The sequence below is a fragment of the Salvelinus fontinalis genome, chromosome 8, assembly GCF_029448725.1.
Source record: "Salvelinus fontinalis isolate EN_2023a chromosome 8, ASM2944872v1, whole genome shotgun sequence".
In the NCBI taxonomy this organism is placed as follows: domain Eukaryota; kingdom Metazoa; phylum Chordata; class Actinopteri; order Salmoniformes; family Salmonidae; genus Salvelinus; species Salvelinus fontinalis.
The window spans coordinates 2,520,927-2,539,236 of record NC_074672.1 but is presented as its reverse complement, the minus strand read 5'-3'; the positions used below and the strand labels follow the sequence as shown (position 1 = coordinate 2,539,236).

Genomic DNA, 18,310 nt, shown 5'->3' with positions numbered 1-18,310 from the left:
CCTCGTGCGGGGGGCTGCCACCGGTGGACTGGTACGTGGAGGTGGCACCGGGTATACCGGACCGTGAAGGAGGACACGTGCTCTTGAGCACCGAGCCTCCCCAACCCTACCAGGTTGAATGGTCCCCGTAGCCCTGCCAGTGCGGCGAGGTGGAATAGCCCGCACTGGGCTATGCTGGCGAACCGGGGACACCATCTGTAAGGCTGGTGCCATGTATGCCGGCCCAAGGAGACGTACTGGAGGCCAGATACGTTGGGCCGGCTTCATGACACCCGGCTCGATGCCCAACCTAGCCCTACCAGTGCGGCGAGGTGGAATAGCCCGCACTGGGCTAAGCACGCATACTGGGGACACCGTGCGCTTTACCGCATAACACGGTGTCTGACCAGTACGACGCCCTCTCACTCCACGGTAAGCACGGGGAGTTGGCTCAGGTATCCTACCCGGCTTTGCCACACTCCGCGTGTTCCCTCCCCAATAAATTTTTGGGTCTGACTCTCGGGCTCCCAAACGCGTCGCCGCGCTGCCTCCTCATACCAGCGCCTCTCTGCCTTCGCTGCCTCCAGCTCCGCCTTGGGACGGCGATATTCCCCTGGCTGAGCCCAGGGTCCTTTGCCGTCCAGGATCTCCTCCCAAGTCCACGAGTCCTGTGTTTTCTTCCACTGCTGTTGTTGCCCTTCTCCACTCCGCTTGGTCCTTTGGTGGTGGATGTTTCTGTTACGATCGTCGTAATCCTCCTCCTCGGACGAGGACAAACAACCCAACATAGAAAATAACACCTCGACAACCCACCCCAACTCACGCCCTGACCAACTAAATAAACACAAGAAAAAGGAAAAACAGGTCAGGAACGTGACAGCCCCTGCCTCAGAATGCTATTTTCTGTATTCTCCACATAGAGAGAGACCAATCACAACAACAGACTATGATGGACACTGACAGTTGGTTACTTGGTTCAATAAGGTAAGTCTTTATTTTTCTGTTTCATTCTGTTTGTGATCTGCACCACTATCAAAAGGTACACACTTAATTCATTTAACTTAATAGTCAGATGTGGATGTACTGGATACTACACATCACGTCAGTATGTGAGCAATAACATGAGGTTGTAAATATTTGAAAGACAATATCCTAATGTAAAAGTATAAAATATGATGAATTTGGTGTACTATTTATAGGGCTAGGTTAAAACTATTATTTTGATCTCACGGATGGTCAGTCCTTGCATCCATAGCTATGTCTATGAATTTGAAAGTGGTTACATTTCTCCAGCCCCATTCAGCTGTTGACCAAAACAGTGCCGGGGTGTTCGCGTTGGTGTTGTTAGATCTGCAAATTCCCCCTTTAAGTTAGTCTGCCCATTTCTTTTTGTTGTTGTTATATCTGCATGATTTTCTACCAAAGCATTTCAACAGACCTCACACAAGACTAAAATAGTTTCTGTAATTAGAAAATACTCTCTTTTTTTTACCCCCCAAAAATAACTAATGTAGCGTCACTAAAGCACTGAGTTACACGATCTCATTCAAAAGAGCACATTAACCGTTTTGACCTGCCCAACTTCACCTGGCAACAGAGAGATCTCTTAAAATAATTATATAATAATATAGTAGATCGGCCAACCGGGAAAAAGTGTATGAAAAAATATTTCTTGTTAAAAGCCGTCATCTGGGGGCCTAACCGAGTGGCGCAGTGGTCTAAGGCACTGCATTGCAGTTCTAGCTGTGCCACTACAGATTCTGGGTTCGAGTCAGGCTCTGTCGCAGCCGGCCGCAAACGGGAGACCCATGGGGTGGTGCACAATTGGCCCAGCGTCGTCCGGGTTAGGGGAGGGTTTGGCCGGCAGGGATGTCCTTGTCCCATCGCGCACTAGCGACTCTTGTGGCGGGCCGGTCGGAGTGCACGCTCACACGGTTGCCAGGTGTACGGTGTTTCCTTCGACACGTTGGTGCTGCTGGCTTCTGTGTTAAGTGGGCATTGTGTCAAGAAGCAGTGCGGCTTGGATGGGTTGTGTTTCGGAGGACGCACGGCTCGCGACCTTCGCCTCTCCTGAGTCTGTACGGGAGTTGGAGCGATGAGACAAGACTGTAACTACCAACTGGATACCATGAAAAAGGGGCTAAATACATTAAATTAAACACAAGTTGTCCATCCTTGGCCTCTGTATAACCAACATTGATAATAAACTAAATAAATAAGTTAATCAAAACAAATGTTCTTCCCACGAAACAGTCGGACACTATAAGTGATAGTTCACATTTAAGAACTTTTGAAAACGAAGTGTGAACAGTAATCAAACAAGTACACATTATATAAAACATTTCTTAGGGGACTAAATTAATACTTTCTGATTGTGGCCTATGCTACAAAGATCACGAACTGAATATTTCCAACATCTCACACAATAAACCTTTTTCTTTTCTTTTTTTTTTACATATTTGATAAAAACATGGCAACAAAGAACAAAGAAATGAAAGCTGACAGTAAAATACTCCATTCTCGGAGTAAGAAAATAGAGCTGTGCTGCAACCAGGTAAATTCAACAGAAGGATGCATTGTTGATTGCTGTGTGAATGTCTTTGCGTGTGTGCCTATGCATTCATGCATGCATTCGTGTATATTTATCTCAGATCATGTATTGCTATTGCTATGCCTTCTTATTTTTTCAACAAAGAACATTAATAATGATAAGTACAGTAAGATCAACAGTTGTCAATTATTTACAATTGTATGATCATATGACCAAATATACAGAATTTCATATAAAGAATAGTGACAGTTGGTACCTTTTTTGTATTCTTTAAATCTGCCATAAGATGAAACACTGAATGTAAACATTGCAGTCCATAGTTTTGTAAGATTTGGTAAGGCCCCAATTTTTTTTTATAAATAAAGGTAGGTAAAAAAGGTAAAAATGTTCAGTGTACTCCTGGTAGTATAACAATGTTCATTATACTCCAAGACCTCCAGCACAGTATTTGCTAAATATATAAGCCTACTTCAACCTATATAATATACTGTCACTCGTATCACTCACACGTACCTCAAAACACCTCTAACGCCTCCACAACAAATCCCAATATATATTTTGTTAACATATTTTTTATATAAATTAGGCTTATAATTTTTACAGAAATTACAGTTCGACATCATATCTGTGGTGGAACTATAATTTGTGCAGCAGTCTACCATGAGGCAAACCCCTTGCACTGGAGCATCTGAATTGGCCCTTTACAACAGGCCTCCAACCAATACCCCATGAAAGTGATGCGTTCCTATGTCATACGTCCGTATCCATGTCCCTGGGCCCGGTTTCCCAAAAGCATCTTGAAGGAGAATTTCATTATTTAGGAACCTAATCTGTAAATTTGTGATGTACTGTAAATGGCATGTTATAGAAGGGTCCAGACACTTTTTTTTTGCATTTTCACTTGGTTTTGGGAAACTTACACTAGCAGCGATTGGCTTTCTGAGTTTCAGGACGTCCAAAGAACACCAAAACACGTCTTTTTACAAACGGCAAAGCTCTTAGTATCGTGATGCAGGTCTTTAGAATCTTTACAGACGATATTGCGGATAAAGATCAGAATGACACAATGTTATAATCCATTTTGTGGTGTGGGGCAATGACCATAGGGTGTGTGGGGACCAAGTTAAAGAAAATAAATAAAACAACTTTTTAAAATCAATAATATACATATTAACAACTGCAACAGTGATGAATGTGGGGGAAGAGTAAAAGTCAGTTGGGTGGATGGGGGGAAAATGTCCATACAGGGAGAAGCATGTAAGGTAAATAACCGTTGAGGGGGTGTGGGGGGGAAATGTCCATAGGGGGTGTAGTGGGATGTCCAGGACCCAGTTACATACGGAGGAGTTCAGACCCATGGCCGTGAGCTTTGTAATGAGCTTATAGGGCACTATGGTATTGAACGAGCTGTAGTCGATGAACAGCGTCATCACATGTGCATTGCTTTTGTCCAGGTGGATAAGGGAAGTGTGCGGTACAATGGCGATTGCGTTGTCTGTGAATCTGTCAGGGCGGTAGGTGAACTGGAGAGCGTCGAGTGTGTTGGGGAGGGAGGTGATATGGTCTATGACTAGCCTCTCGAAGCACTTCATGATGACGGAAGTGAGTGCTGCTGGTCGGTAGTCATTCAGTTCAGTTACTTTCCCTTTCTTGGGCGATAGATGATAGTGGACATCTTGAAGCAGGTGGGTATAGCGGCCTGAGCCATGGAGAGATTGACAATGTCAGAGAACACAACAGCCAGCTGGTCTGCACATGCTCTGAGGGCTCGGCTAGGGATGCCATCTGCCATACATCCTCGGTGGAGACTGTGAGTGTGTAGCCCACGTTGTCATCGTGGGCTCTCCTGGGCAGCTCAGGGTCATTGTGCTCAAAACGTGAGAAAAAGGTGTTTAGCACCTCCGGTAGGGTGGCATTGGTGACCTGACACACATGCCTTGTGTCTGACCCGCTGAATTGCTCCTCCACTTTGTCCCTATACTTGTGTTTTGCCATCTTGATCGATCTGAGTAGGTCTTATTTGTACTGTTCAACCAAACTATTGTCCCTGGTAACCTTGCCCTGTTTATAAGCAGCATCGCTCTCTTTCAGTTTTCCTACAAGGCTGCTATCAATCCACGGTTTTTGATTCAGGAACGTTTTGAAAGACACTATTGGTATCACGTCATCAATGCATTTTCTTATGAATCCGGTGACTGAGTCGGCGTATTCATTGATTTTGAACATATTCCAGTCCATATGATCAAAACAGTCTTGGAGCGTGAATTCTGATTGGTCCAACTCTGTACAGACCTGTCCACCGGAACTTCCTTCTTAAGTTTTTGTTTGTAGGCAGAGAGAAGCAAGATGGAGTCATGGTAGGATTTGTCGAAAGGAGGACGGGAGAGGGCCTTATACCCGTGTCGAAAGGTGTGTAGCAGTGGTCAAGAGTAGAATTTCCATGAAATAGACAGTCGATGTGTTGGTAATAATTTGGGTGCACAGCTCTCAAATTACTTTTGTCAACTTCTCTAGGGTAGGGGGCAGCATTTTCACGTTTGGATGAAAAACATACTCAAATTCAATTGCCAGTTACTCATCGCCAGGAGATAAGATATGCATATTATTAGTAGATTTGGATAGAAAACACTCTGAAGTTTATAAAACTGTTTGAATCATGTCTGTGAGTATAACAGAACTTATTTAGCAGGCGAAACCCCGAGGACAAACCATTCAAAATTTTTTTTTTTTGAGGTCACCGTCTTTTCAATGAGTTTTCATTGGGACACCAGATTTCTAAGCAACTTGCTTGCAGTTCCTACGGCTTCCACTCGATGTCAACAGTCGTGAGAAATAGGTTGAGGTTATTCCTTTGTGTAATGAAGAAATACGGCCATCTTGAAGTCGAGGCACTCCTGGTGTCCTAGACATGCGTTTCAATCAAACAGAAGGCATGCTACATATCGTTTTAATCCTGTATTGAACACATATCATCCCGTCTTCAATTTTATCGATTATTAACGTTAAAAAAATACCTAAAGTTGTATTACATAAGTAGTTTGACATTTTTTGGCAAAGTTTAAAGGTAACCTTTGATATATTTTGTCGTCATTTTTGAGCAAGTTGGAACCGGTGTTTTTCTGGATCAAACGCGCCAAATAAATGGATATTTTGGACATATATCGACGGAATTAATCGGATAAAAGGACCATTTGTGATGTTTATGGGACATATTGGAGTGCCAACAACAGAAGCTCGTCAAAGGTAAGGCATGAATTATATTTTTATTCTGCGTTTTGTGTCGCTCCTGCAGGGTTGAAATGTTTTCTCTCTTTTGTTTACTATGGTGCTATGCTCAGATAATAGCATCGTATGCTTTCGCTGAAAAGCCTATTTGAATTCTGACATGTTGGCTGGATTCACAACCAGTGTAGCTTTAATTTGATATCTTTCATATGTGATTTAATGAAAGTTTGATTTTATAGTCATTTTCATAGTCATTCATATTAATGTGGCGCTATGCATTTTCTCAGGCTTTTTGCCAAGTGATACAGTAGCGTCTTGCCTAAACTCAGATTTTTGGATATAAATATGAACTTTACCGAACATAAAATACATGTATTGTGTAACATGAAGTCCTATGAGTGTCATCTGATGAAGATTATCAAAGGTTAGTGATTAATTTTATCTATATTTCTGCTTTTTGTTAATGCTCTCTTTAGCTGGAAACATGGCTGTCTTTTTCTGTGACTTGGCTCATACCTTACATAATCGTTTGGTGTGCTTTCGTCGTAAAACCTTTTTGAAATCGGAGACTTTGGCTGGATTTACAACAAGTGAAGCTTTAAAATGGTGTAAAATACTTGTATGTTTGAGGAATTTAAATTATGGGATTTCTGTTGTTTTGAATATGGCGCCCTGCAGTATCACTGGCTGTTGATGAGGTGAGACGCTAACGTCCCACCTACCCTAGAGAGGTTAAACTCCACCGCAACAATGAACGTTGCCTCCGGGAATGCGGTCTCCAGTTTGTTCAGGGTCCAATGAAGATCTTTGAGATCCTTTTTGGTGTTGGCTTGGGATGGGATGTACACAGACATGGCGATAATCCCTGAGAACTCTCTCGGTAGCTAAAAAGGCCGACATTTGATGGCCAATTATTCCAAGTAGGGGGAACAGAAGCTCGCAAGTTCATGTACGTTTCCTCCATCGCACCATGTGCTGTTGGTCATACAGCAGAGCCCAGCACCTTTGCTCTTGCCAGAGAGAGCCCAACATTGGCGAGTAATATGCTCCGTAATGGAGGACGGGATGCACAGCGTCTTAATCTCACTAAGATCCCGCCACGTCTGCCTCTCCGTTGGCATCTTCGCTTCCTACTCTCAGGTAGGGAGGTCGGGTGGACGGTGAGTACCGAGTGATTCATATTCTAATAGTTCTACCCGGGTGTATGTAGTAATGCATGAAGTAAAATGATTATGAAAATTTGAGAAAAACAGTAGAAAACACACAAAAAAAGTAGAAACTTGCAATGTTTTATCAGAGCTCGAGGCGCCCTCGGTCGGTGCTATCTTAACCACACACGCGTACAGAGATCTCCGCTAAACATAGAATTAAGATGTTTATCTGTCTCTCTGTGACCACCGATAACTTCAGAACGAAGTTGACTACAAATACAAAGTTGGCAATGTCTTTGCAATTGTTACAAACAAGCAAATGACAAACAACGCTTCAAATGAAAACTAAGATGGCTGCATTAAAATAGAAATAATATAGGCTACATAGGCCTATATGCAGTATTTCAATCATATTGAAATACATTTTATGTTCAATCAGTCATATTTTGCTCATGTTAGGCTAAGCTCATTTTGGCCTCACTATTTGTCATTATGTGGAGCAACATGTGCAATGATGTGCCATATTTTGTGCATTATTATTGGATAAGCGTTAGAATAAGCAGCCTCAATATTTGCTGCCATATTTGGAAATATCTAAACTAATCCGAGAGCAGCACTGCCTTTCTTTCGACCCTATCAGTATCGACACATGCTCCAACGATGCATTTAGCATTCTCTCGGCGTGGTGTTTTGGGAAACGCATGTTACATATTCGGCGGTTGTAGGAACGATAAAAATGTTTAAAACACTCGTAAGCCTAAGTTACATCACTATTGGGAAACCGGGCCCAGGTCTTTTGAATGGTAATGAAGACTATATCATCAAATTCAGGAAAACAAGGTCATTTAAGATATATATGATATAACATCATCAAAAAATATTTGACGCTCAAGAAGTAAGACACACGGCAGAAAGGTAGAAAAGTCTCATTTGAACTACATATCCTGCTGCTTTGACAGCATGCCGGAACATGCAGGCTCTAGCTGAGAACTTACTCGTTTCGTCCTGCAAATTGGCATTTATATTTCGATTTATATTTTAAAAAAAATACTTTTACTGTTTATTGATGCCAAGTTGTGGAAAGAACTGTAGCCTGGATCCCTTCATCAAACAAACCTAAACTATTCGGTTTCACCAACAATTTTTTTTCCCCCCATCAACAAATGCAGATCAATAATGTCAAGGAACAAAACTTATGATATGTCGGGTTGAATGTGTCCCTCGCTATCAAATAAGCGTTTAAAAGACATTTTTATCCAGGGTCTTCCATGTTCCGGCTGTGGGCTGCCATTGTAGATCACGCAGTAGCTAACTCACAGTAAGAAACCGTTACTTAAGGCTGTTTGATGTGTTGTATATTAGATTACACTTTTCTTTTTTATGAACACTGCCAGCCGTTACTTTTTTTAAATGCAAAAAAAAATTACTGTAGACCTGGCGAGCTGCCGAAATATTTGAAGTTCTAATGAAACGGATTTCACTTTCGGCTTCATGCTTCTTCTTGGCCATCAAATACATTGAAAACCAGCATATGGTAGAGTATACAATTTAATATATATCTTAAATGACCACGTTTTCGTGACTTTGATGATGCAAATTGTAGGCTCATTTTTAGCCTACAAAACAATGGAAACGGAACTAAAATTGACATAACTTGCACATCGTATAGTGTCACACGCTGCTGAGGAAAACTCCACTCCTTTACAATTTACTCTCTCCTAATTGGTCACACTCAACCTGCCAACTCCTCAGACCTATGACCCCTATTCTGACCTCTTGACCTCTAGCTCTGACCTCTGATTGATTGGCCTTTAGAAGACCCAGCTGACAGGAACCCACTGCTGCTCTGAGCTCAGTCTCTCCAGTGCCGTCTTCAGGCCGCAGAAGGCCCCCTCCAGGCTGTCGTTGATGATGTTCAGGTCAAAGTAATGTCCATAGGCACGCTGGATCTTCTCGCTCTCATCCAATGTCCTCTTCAGCTCAGAGTCCTGCATGGGAGGAACAACATGGTGATGATAGTGGTGATAGAGGTCTATGATCGAGGTCTATGCCCAAATAGTTCGAGCTTCTAATTTTAAAAATGTTTCTCTCCAGAAATAAGTCTCTCACTGTTGCCGCCTTTCATAGACCCCCCTCAGCTCCCAGCTGTGCCCTGGACACCATATGTAAATTGATTGCCCCCCATCTATCTTCAGAGTTAGTTCTGTTAGGTGACCAAAACTGGGATATGCTTAACACCCTGACAGTCCTACAATCTAAGCTAGATGCCCTCAATCTCACACAAATTATCAAGGAACCCACCAGGTACAACCCCAAATCCGTAAACATGGGCACCCTCATAGATATTATCCTGACCACCAAATACACCTCTGCTGTTTTGAATCATAATCTCAGCGATCACTGCCTCATTGCCTGCATCCGCTATGAGTCCGCGGTCAAACAACCACCCCTCATCACTGTCAAACGCTCCCTAAAACACTTCTGCGAGCAGGCCTGTCTAATCGACCTGGCCCGGGTATCCTGGAAAGATATTGACCTCATCCTGTCAGTAGAGGATGCCTGGTCGTTCTTTAAAAGTAATTTCCTCACCATCTTAAATAAGCATGCCCCATTCAAAAATGTAGAACTAAGAACAGATATAGCTCTTGGTTCACTCCAGACCTGACTGCCCTCGACCAGCACAAAAACATCCTGTGGCGGACTGCACTAGCATTGAATAGTCCCCGCGACACGCAACTCTTCAGGGAAGTCAGGAACCAATACACGCAGTCAGTTAGGAAAGCAAAGACTAGCTTTTTCAAACAGAAATTTGCATCCTGTAGCTCTAACTCCCAAAATTTTTGGGACACTGTAAAGTCCATGGAAAATAAGAGCACCTCCTCCCAGCTGCCCACTGCACTGAGGCTAAGAAACACTGTCACCACCGATAAATCCACGATAATCGAGAATTTCAATAAGCATTTCTCTACGGCTGGCCATGCTTTCCTCCTGGCTACCCCAACCCCGGCCAACAGCTCCACACCCCCCGCAGCTACTTGCCCGAGCCTTCCCAGCTTCTCCTTCACCCAAATCCAGTTAGCAAATTTTCTGAAAGAGCTGCAAAACCTGGACCCGTACAAATCAGCTGGGCTAGACAATCTGGACCCTCTCTTTCTAAAATTATCTGCTGCCATTGTTGCAACACCTATTACCAGTCTGTTCAACCTCTCTTTCGTATCGTCCGAGATCCCTAAAGATTGGAAAGCTGCCGCGATCATCCCCCTCTTCAAAGGGGGTGACACTCTAGACACAAACTGTTATAGACCTATATCCATCCTGCCCTGCCTTTCTAAAGTCTTTGAAAGCCAAGTTAACAAACAGATCACTGACCATTTCGAATACCAATGCACCTTCTCCGCTGTGCAATCCGGTTTCCGAGCTGGTCACGAGCGTGGCTGAGGGGCACCAAGGAATTAAACGATATCATAACCACCATCGATAAAAGACAGTACTGTGCAGCCGCCTTCATCGACCTGGCCAAGGCTTTCGACTCTGTCAATCACCGTATTCTTATCGGCAGACTCAATAGCCTTGGTTTCTCAAATGACTGCCTCGCCTGGTTCACCAACTATTTCTCAGAAAGAGTTCAGTGTGTCAAATCGGAGGGCCTGTTATCCGGACCTCTGGCAGTCTCTATGGGGGTGCCACAGGGTTCAATTCTCGGGCTGACTCTTTTCTCTGTATATATCAACAATGTCGCTCTTGCTGCGGGTGATTCCCTGATCCACCTCTACGCAGACGACACTATTCTGTATACATCCGGCCCTTCTTTGGACACTGTGTTAACTAACCTCCAAACAAGCTTCAATGCCATACAACACTCATTCCGTGGCCTCCAACTGCTCTTAAACGCTAGTAAACCTAAATGCATGCTTTTCAACCGATCGCTGCCTGCACCCGCCTGCCCGAATAGCATCACTACTCTGGACGGTTCTGACCTAGAATATGTGGACAACTACAAATACCTAGGTGTCTGGCTAGACTGTAAACTCTCCTTCCAGAGTCATATTAAACATCTCCAATCCAAAATTAAATCTAGAATCGGCTTCCTATTTCACAACAAAGTCTCCTTCACTCAAGCTGCCAAACATACCCTCGTAAAACTGACTATCCTACCGATCCTCGACTTCGGCGATGTCATTTACAAAATAGCCTCCAACACTCTACTCAGCAAACCGGGTGCAGTCTATCACAGTGCCATCCGTTTTGTCACCAAAGCCCCATATACCACCCACCACTGTGACCTGTATACTCTCATCAGCTGGCCCTCGCTACATATTCGTCGCCAGACCTACTGGCTCCAGGTCATCTATAAGTCTTTGCTAGGTAAAGCTCCGCCTTATCTCAGCTCACTGGTCACTATAACAACACCCACCCGTGTAGCACGCGCTCCAGCAGGTATATCTCACTGGTCATTCCCAAAGCCAACACCCCCTTTGGCCGCCTTTCCTTCCAGTTCTCTGCTGCCAATGACTGGAACGAATTGCAAAAATCGATGAAGTTGGAGACTTATATCTCCCTTACTAACTTTAAGCATCAGCTATCTGAGCAGCTTGCCGATCACTGCAGCTGTACACAGCCCATCTGTAAATAGCCCATCCAATCTACTTACCTCATCCTCATACTATTTTTATTTACTTTTTGCTCTTTTGCACACCAGTATTTCTACTTGCACATCATTATCTGCACATCTATCACTCCAGTATTAATTTTCTAAATTGTAATTACTTTGCTACTATTGCCTTACCTCCTCACACCATTTGCACACACTGTATATAGACTTTTTTCTATTGTGTTATTGACTGTATGTTTGTTTATTCCACGTGTAACTCTGTGTTGTTGTTTATGTCGCACTGCTTTCCTTTATCTTGGCCAGGTCACAGTTGTAAATGACAACTTGTTCTCAACTGGCCTACCTGGTTAAATAAAGGTGAAATAAATGAATTATAATAAAATCATGGACAAATATGACTTAGTATGACTTTGCGTACAAATAATTGTGCCCATTCAAAAAGCGTCTCAGAGTAGGAGTGCTGATGTAGGACTGTACATCAGGTCAAACTGATACTATGACATGACCGAGACGGTAACAAGGGGTTACGCTGAGATTAGTGGTACACAGTCAGAAATGAATTGGTGTTAATGGGCTTATTAAATATGATGAATTGCTAGGGTTAATGCATTTTCAACATACCAGTCATACATTTCAACGCGTTTCAAACAACATATTCTGCTAACTGGAACAATGATGTAGCTATGATAGAACTGTCCAGTCTGTCTGGGACTCACCGTTAACTGCTTAGTCATCACTCCGGCTTCTTTGGCAGACTTATTCATGGCTTTGAGGACCTCGTAATCTGGAGCCTCAATAAACACCACGTAGGGAAGGAACTCTGATGTCCGCAGAACCTTAAGTGCCTGCAGAAAGAAATGGAATAGTTCAAAAGCAGTTTTAATAATAGATTATTAATAGATGCTAATGCGGTAACGAGCTAATCAAATTAGCTATGAACCACTTGGGAATATTGAGTCTCATTAAAGAATTCCATTCCTTCCATTTCATCTCCGTAATGCAAACCTTGGCTTTGGTTAAAAAATAAGAACGTTCTATAATAATCCTTTTACGTCACTGTTCTATGTGCCAAAGTTTGGCGGTAATGTAGCCAACAATCTCAATAAAACAATAAAATACAAAGGGGGGACCGAATTCTGTTGTCTTTTCAAAAAGAAAGAAAAAGGTTAAGATTAAAACCTCTTCTCTGGACATTGATGCAGAGAAAATGTGTCTGGAGTATTATACCGATGAATGAATTAAAGATGCCCAGATGCTATAGTCTACCTGTGGGTTGACATCCAGGATGCAGATCTTTCCAGCATCCACCACCCCATGGATGGAGGTGATCTTCGTGCCGTAGAGGTTCCCGTCGTACTCGCCGTGCTCCAGGAAGCGTCCGTTCTTAATGTCCATATCCATCTCAGTGCGAGTCATGAACGAATACATCTGTCCATCCTTCTCATCCACCTTGGGCTTCCTCGAAGTAACTGGAAAAGGGTAGTAAAGAGAGATTGATGGTTGTTGTTGGGTTTTGTACATAAAAATATAGCAACTGACAAACACAGTGCTGAGCAACGCACACAGAATTAAAAAAATGTAGTCCTTGTATCTCATACAAATGGGAATACAGTATTTGTATTTGTAAATTGTTTTTTAAATATTTATTTAATATGGCACAAATCACAGAGGGTCAATGTCAATGGCTTGTCAGTGTTAAATGCTACTGTAGTGCTACTCACAGGGGATGGTGGTCCCGTAGCGCAGGGGGTCTGACACCAACAGTTTGTTTTTTAGACTACGGCGGCCCACTCCCTGTGCTCCAATCAGAACCAACGTCTTCCGGCGAAACGGGGAAACCTTGGCCACCTCCTCGTAGATCCTCAGCTCGTGCCGATCAAACTCTGAACAGGAACATATTCATATCCACATAATCAGTATTACTATCAGTATTACTTTACCTAGTGTAATTCACACACATAATATAGCATTCCACATTGACAACCGTTTACACTTTTTTCGAATAGAGTTTACAAGTAAAGAATACAATGGCAGCAGTTTCAAACATTGTTACGTATACAAATTGTCATTTTGGCACAAAGAAAACGTACCTGCATTTTTGGTTGTCAGATACATCATCTTTTTTTTCTTCTTCGCACCCATTCCAGAACAAAGAGGACCTGAGAAAGGCAACACACAAAATGTTGTCTTCATTCACTACTTCTCAACCCACTTAAAATTAGTCTTTATCAATTCAATGGACAGTACCTGCCAGGCAGGGTCGGTTGCCTTTTACAATGTTGCTGTTCTGTATCGTAAATCAAGTCTGCAATATGGAGCCTGTACCACCAGAGGGGAGTATGCCAATGCATTACAGCAGGGGCCTTCAATGTTACCCAGAAACCCCCTCCCAGGCAAACAGCGACCCAGGGACCCCCTTCATATATTTGCAAAAAAATAAAAAAAATCCCACGTCTTATCATTAGGTGACAGATAATGGCAAGGAGGACTAATCAACATTTTATAATGAATGGATTTAGTAGATTGTTTTTAATTATTTTGACCTCCCCACATTGGATTTGTTAGAGGAAGTGTAACTCTAACATAGCCTATTAGCTAGAAAGGTAACTCCAGCTGTTTAGCTGTATAAACAAAGTTTAGCTATGTGTTGGCAAAAATGTATGTTCAAGCCAAGAAAGCTTATCTACTGTAGATAAGTAATTTAAAATGTGTTTATTCTGCTGTTTCTAGTGATATACGTGAAAACTTAAATAAAAAAATGTTAACTTTTTTTTGTATATATATCTATAATTTAAAAAAATGAAGACTCCCGGTTGAATACCCCTGCATTACAGAAAGGATGGCAGTTCAATTTGATTACAACAGTACACCTGGGAATCTCTGTCACTGCCCAGTCGTCTCTTCAGTGTGGGCTTAAAGGACATTTGTTTGAAGCAGAGACAACAATGAGCATGACATAACCTTTTGATATGTCTCTTTGTTCATGGATACAATTATGACTGTGATATTGACGCAGTTTATATATTTGTTGATGGAATGCATTAAAGGGCCGGACCTTTGAGAATGGACCACTTCTGCTTTTTAAATATGGCTCGATCACATTAAAATCATATACTGAATTCTGGTTCCAAGGGCTCAGTCAGTAGGACCATGGTGCTTGCAACTTGGCTATTGTGTGTTTTATTCTTACATTGACTTGATACAATCAATACATGTGTTGACTATAAGTAGCTTGGGATAGGCATTTTATATACAGTCGTGGCCCCAAAAAATTGCACACTTGTACTTTTTTCAAGTAACTCACAATTTTCCCTAAAAATAAGTTGAAATTTAACAAAGTATTTGGTCTCCACAATTCTTTATTTCACTGTTAATATTGCATAACCTTTGTTTTTATTCAGAACTTAATATATCCATTTAAATCAGAAAATAAACATAAATGACATTGACAAAAAAAAAAAAACGTTTTCTGGAAGAAATTGTGCATATTTGAAAAAAGTGCAAAAGTGCCAATAGTTTTGGCCGAATATCCCCCACAAGTGTCCCATATTTGTCTCCTACAGTTCCAAGGACAGTCTTAGTGCCTTAGTGGACTGCCTGACTGCCACCTCCCTCTACTGAAGTGAAGAGCATGTGGCTGCAGGCAGGGCTGCAGGCGGAGTGGGGGACTCACCACCTACCACCTGTGCTAGTGTGCTACAGACAGAAAGAAAACACTACAGTATGAATGTGACCTGGCACCTCCTGTCTAGAATGAGCTTAATAAGGAACAACCTGCCTTTCTGAGTCATGTCTTTCTAAGTCTGCTGCTTTAAAAAAAATAAAAAAATATTAAGGGGTGGATCAGCTTAATATTGCGGAAAGAATGTTGCTTCCAATGTAATTGTCTGCATCATTTCCAATCCCCCATATTTTTTGGGTAGATATATATATCCATACACGCATGCATACTGTATACATACACATACCTATATAAACATACATACTTTTTTTAAAGAATATACCTTTATTATTATTCCCCGCAAACCCTACCGCCGATCCCCTAATTGGAGTAAACTAATAAACACTTCTGGACTAAGAACAAACAAGAGAGAACTATTATAAAGTAGTCTGTGTCTGTAAAATAGGTATAAGATGTATAAATGCATAATTTGTGGCTCGACGACTCATTGCGAGCTCACAGAACAGGGCTCCGGGCAGCCGAGCGGAAATGTAGGAAAACTCGCCTCCCTGCGGACCTGGCATCCTTTCACTCCCTCCTCTCTACCTTCTCCTCTTCTGTCTCTGCTGCTAAAGCCAATTTCTACCACTCTAAATTCCAAGCATCTGCCTCTAACCCTAGGAAGCTCTTTGCCACCTTCTCCTCCCTCCTGAATCCTCCTCCCCCTCCTCCCCCCTCCTCCCTCTCTACTGATGACTTCGTCAACCATTTTGAAAAGAAGGTCGATGACATCCGATCCTCGTTTGCTAAGTCAAACGACACCGCTGGTTCTGCTCACACTGCCCTACCCTGTGCTTTGACCTCTTTCTCCCCTCTCTCTCCAGATGAAATCTCGCGTCTTGTGACGGCCGGCCGCCCAACAACCTGCCCGCTTGACTCTATCCCCTCCTCTCTTCTCCAGACCATTTCCGGAGACCTTCTCCCTTACCTCATCTCGCTCATCAACTCATCCTTGACCGCTGGCTACGTCCCTTCCGTCTTCAAGAGAGCGAGAGTTGCACCCCTTCTGAAAAAACCTACACTCGATCCCTCCGATGTCAACAACTACAGACCAGTATCCCTTCTTTCTTTTCTCTCCAAAACTCTTGAACGTGCCGTCCTTGGCCAGCTCTCCTGCTATCTCTCTCAGAATGACCTTCTTGATCCAAATCAGTCAGGTTTCAAGACTAGTCATTCAACTGAGACTGCTCTTCTCTGTGTCACGGAGGCGCTCCGCACTGCTAAAGCTAACTCTCTCTCCTCTGCTCTCATCCTTCTAGACCTATCGGCTGCCTTTGATACTGTGAACCATCAGATCCTCCTCTCCACCCTCTCCGAGCTGGGCATCTCCGGCGCGGCCCACGCTTGGATTGCGTCCTACCTGACAGGTCGCTCCTACCAGGTGGCGTGGCGAGAATCTGTCTCCGCACCACGTGCTCTCACCACTGGTGTCCCCCAGGGCTCTGTTCTAGGCCCTCTCCTATTCTCGCTATACACCAAGTCACTTGGCTCTGTCATATCCTCACATGGTCTCTCCTATCATTGCTATGCAGACGACACACAATTAATCTTCTCCTTTCCCCCCTCTGATAACCAGGTGGTGAATCGCATCTCTGCATGTCTGGCAGACATATCAGTGTGGATGACGGATCACCACCTCAAGCTGAACCTCGGCAAGACGGAGCTGCTCTTCCTCCCGGGGAAGGACTGCCCGTTCCATGATCTCGCCATCACGGTTGACAACTCCATTGTGTCCTCCTCCCAGAGTGCTAAGAACCTTGGCGTGATCCTGGACAACACCCTGTCGTTCTCAACTAACATCAAGGCGGTGACCCGTTCCTGTAGGTTCATGCTCTACAACATTCGCAGAGTACGACCCTGCCTCACGCAGGAAGCGGCGCAGGTCCTAATCCAGGCACTTGTCATCTCCCGTCTGGATTACTGCAACTCGCTGTTGGCTGGGCTCCCTGCCTGTGCCATTAAACCCCTACAACTCATTCAGAACGCCGCAGCCCGTCTGGTGTTCAACTTTCCCAAGTTCTCTCACGTCACCCCGCTCCTCCGCTCTCTCCACTGGCTTCCAGTTGAAGCTCGCATCCGCTACAAGACCATGGTGCTTGCCTACGGAGCTGTGAGGGGAACGGCACCTCCGTACCTTCAGGCTCTGATCAGGCCCTACACCCAAACAAGGGCACTGCGTTCATCCACCTCTGGCCTGCTCGCCTCCCTACCTCTGAGGAAGTACAGTTCCCGCTCAGCCCAGTCAAAACTGTTCGCTGCTCTGGCACCCCAATGGTGGAACAAACTCCCTCACGATGCCAGGTCAGCGGAGTCAATCACCACCTTCCGGAGACACCTGAAACCCCACCTCTTTAAGGAATACCTAGGATAGGATAAAGTTATCCTTCTAACCCCCCCCCCCCCCCCCCCCCTTAAAAGAGTTAGATGCACTATTGTAAAGTGGTTGTTCCACTGGATTCATAAGGTGAATGCACCAATTTGTAAGTCGCTCTGGATAAGAGCGTCTGCTAAATGACTTAAATGTAAATAAATTGAAGGTAAAAGCAGAAGTGTTTATTAGTTTACTCCAATTGGGGAAGCGGTGGTAGGGTTGCGGGGAATAATAATAAAGGTATATTCTTTAAAAAAGTATGTATGTCTATATAGGTATGTGTATGTATATATGTATATATGTATGCATGCGTGTATGGATATATATATTTACCCCAAATAATATGGGGGATTGGAAATGATGCAGACAATTACATTGGAAGCAACATTCTTTCCGGAATATTAAGCTGATCCACCCCTAAAGAAAAAAAATAAAAAATAAAAAATAATAATAATAATAATAAAAATAATAAACACTTCTGCTTTTACCTTCAATTTATACATCTTATACACATTTTACAGACACAGTCTACTTTACAATAGTTCTCTCTTGTTTGTTCTTAGTCCTTCCTCTATTTCTGATGTCCATCCAGTTTGATTCTATTTGTAACTGTGCTATTTCACAAAAGTTCCGAACCTATACACATTTTACAGATCCCGTATGCTTTACATTGTTTATCTTGTTATTAGTCCCACCCTTC

General features: G+C 43.2%; 1 protein-coding gene across 2 annotated transcripts in view; it reads right to left on the bottom strand.

Annotated features, from left to right (window-relative positions):
* Positions 1-942: 942 nt before the first annotated feature.
* LOC129860366 (MAGUK p55 subfamily member 2-like) overlaps positions 943-18,310 on the bottom strand; it is a 104,172-nt gene continuing 86,804 nt past the window's right edge. For both annotated transcript variants that reach the window (XM_055930711.1, XM_055930710.1), the window contains 5 exons: positions 13,609-13,677; positions 13,240-13,401; positions 12,785-12,987; positions 12,235-12,363; positions 943-8,894 (listed from right to left, as the gene is read on the bottom strand). In XM_055930711.1, coding sequence (XP_055786686.1) covers positions 8,718-8,894; positions 12,235-12,363; positions 12,785-12,987; positions 13,240-13,401; positions 13,609-13,677 — 740 coding nt within the window. In that variant the 3' untranslated portion in view covers positions 943-8,717. The remainder of the gene's footprint in view (positions 8,895-12,234; positions 12,364-12,784; positions 12,988-13,239; positions 13,402-13,608; positions 13,678-18,310) is intronic.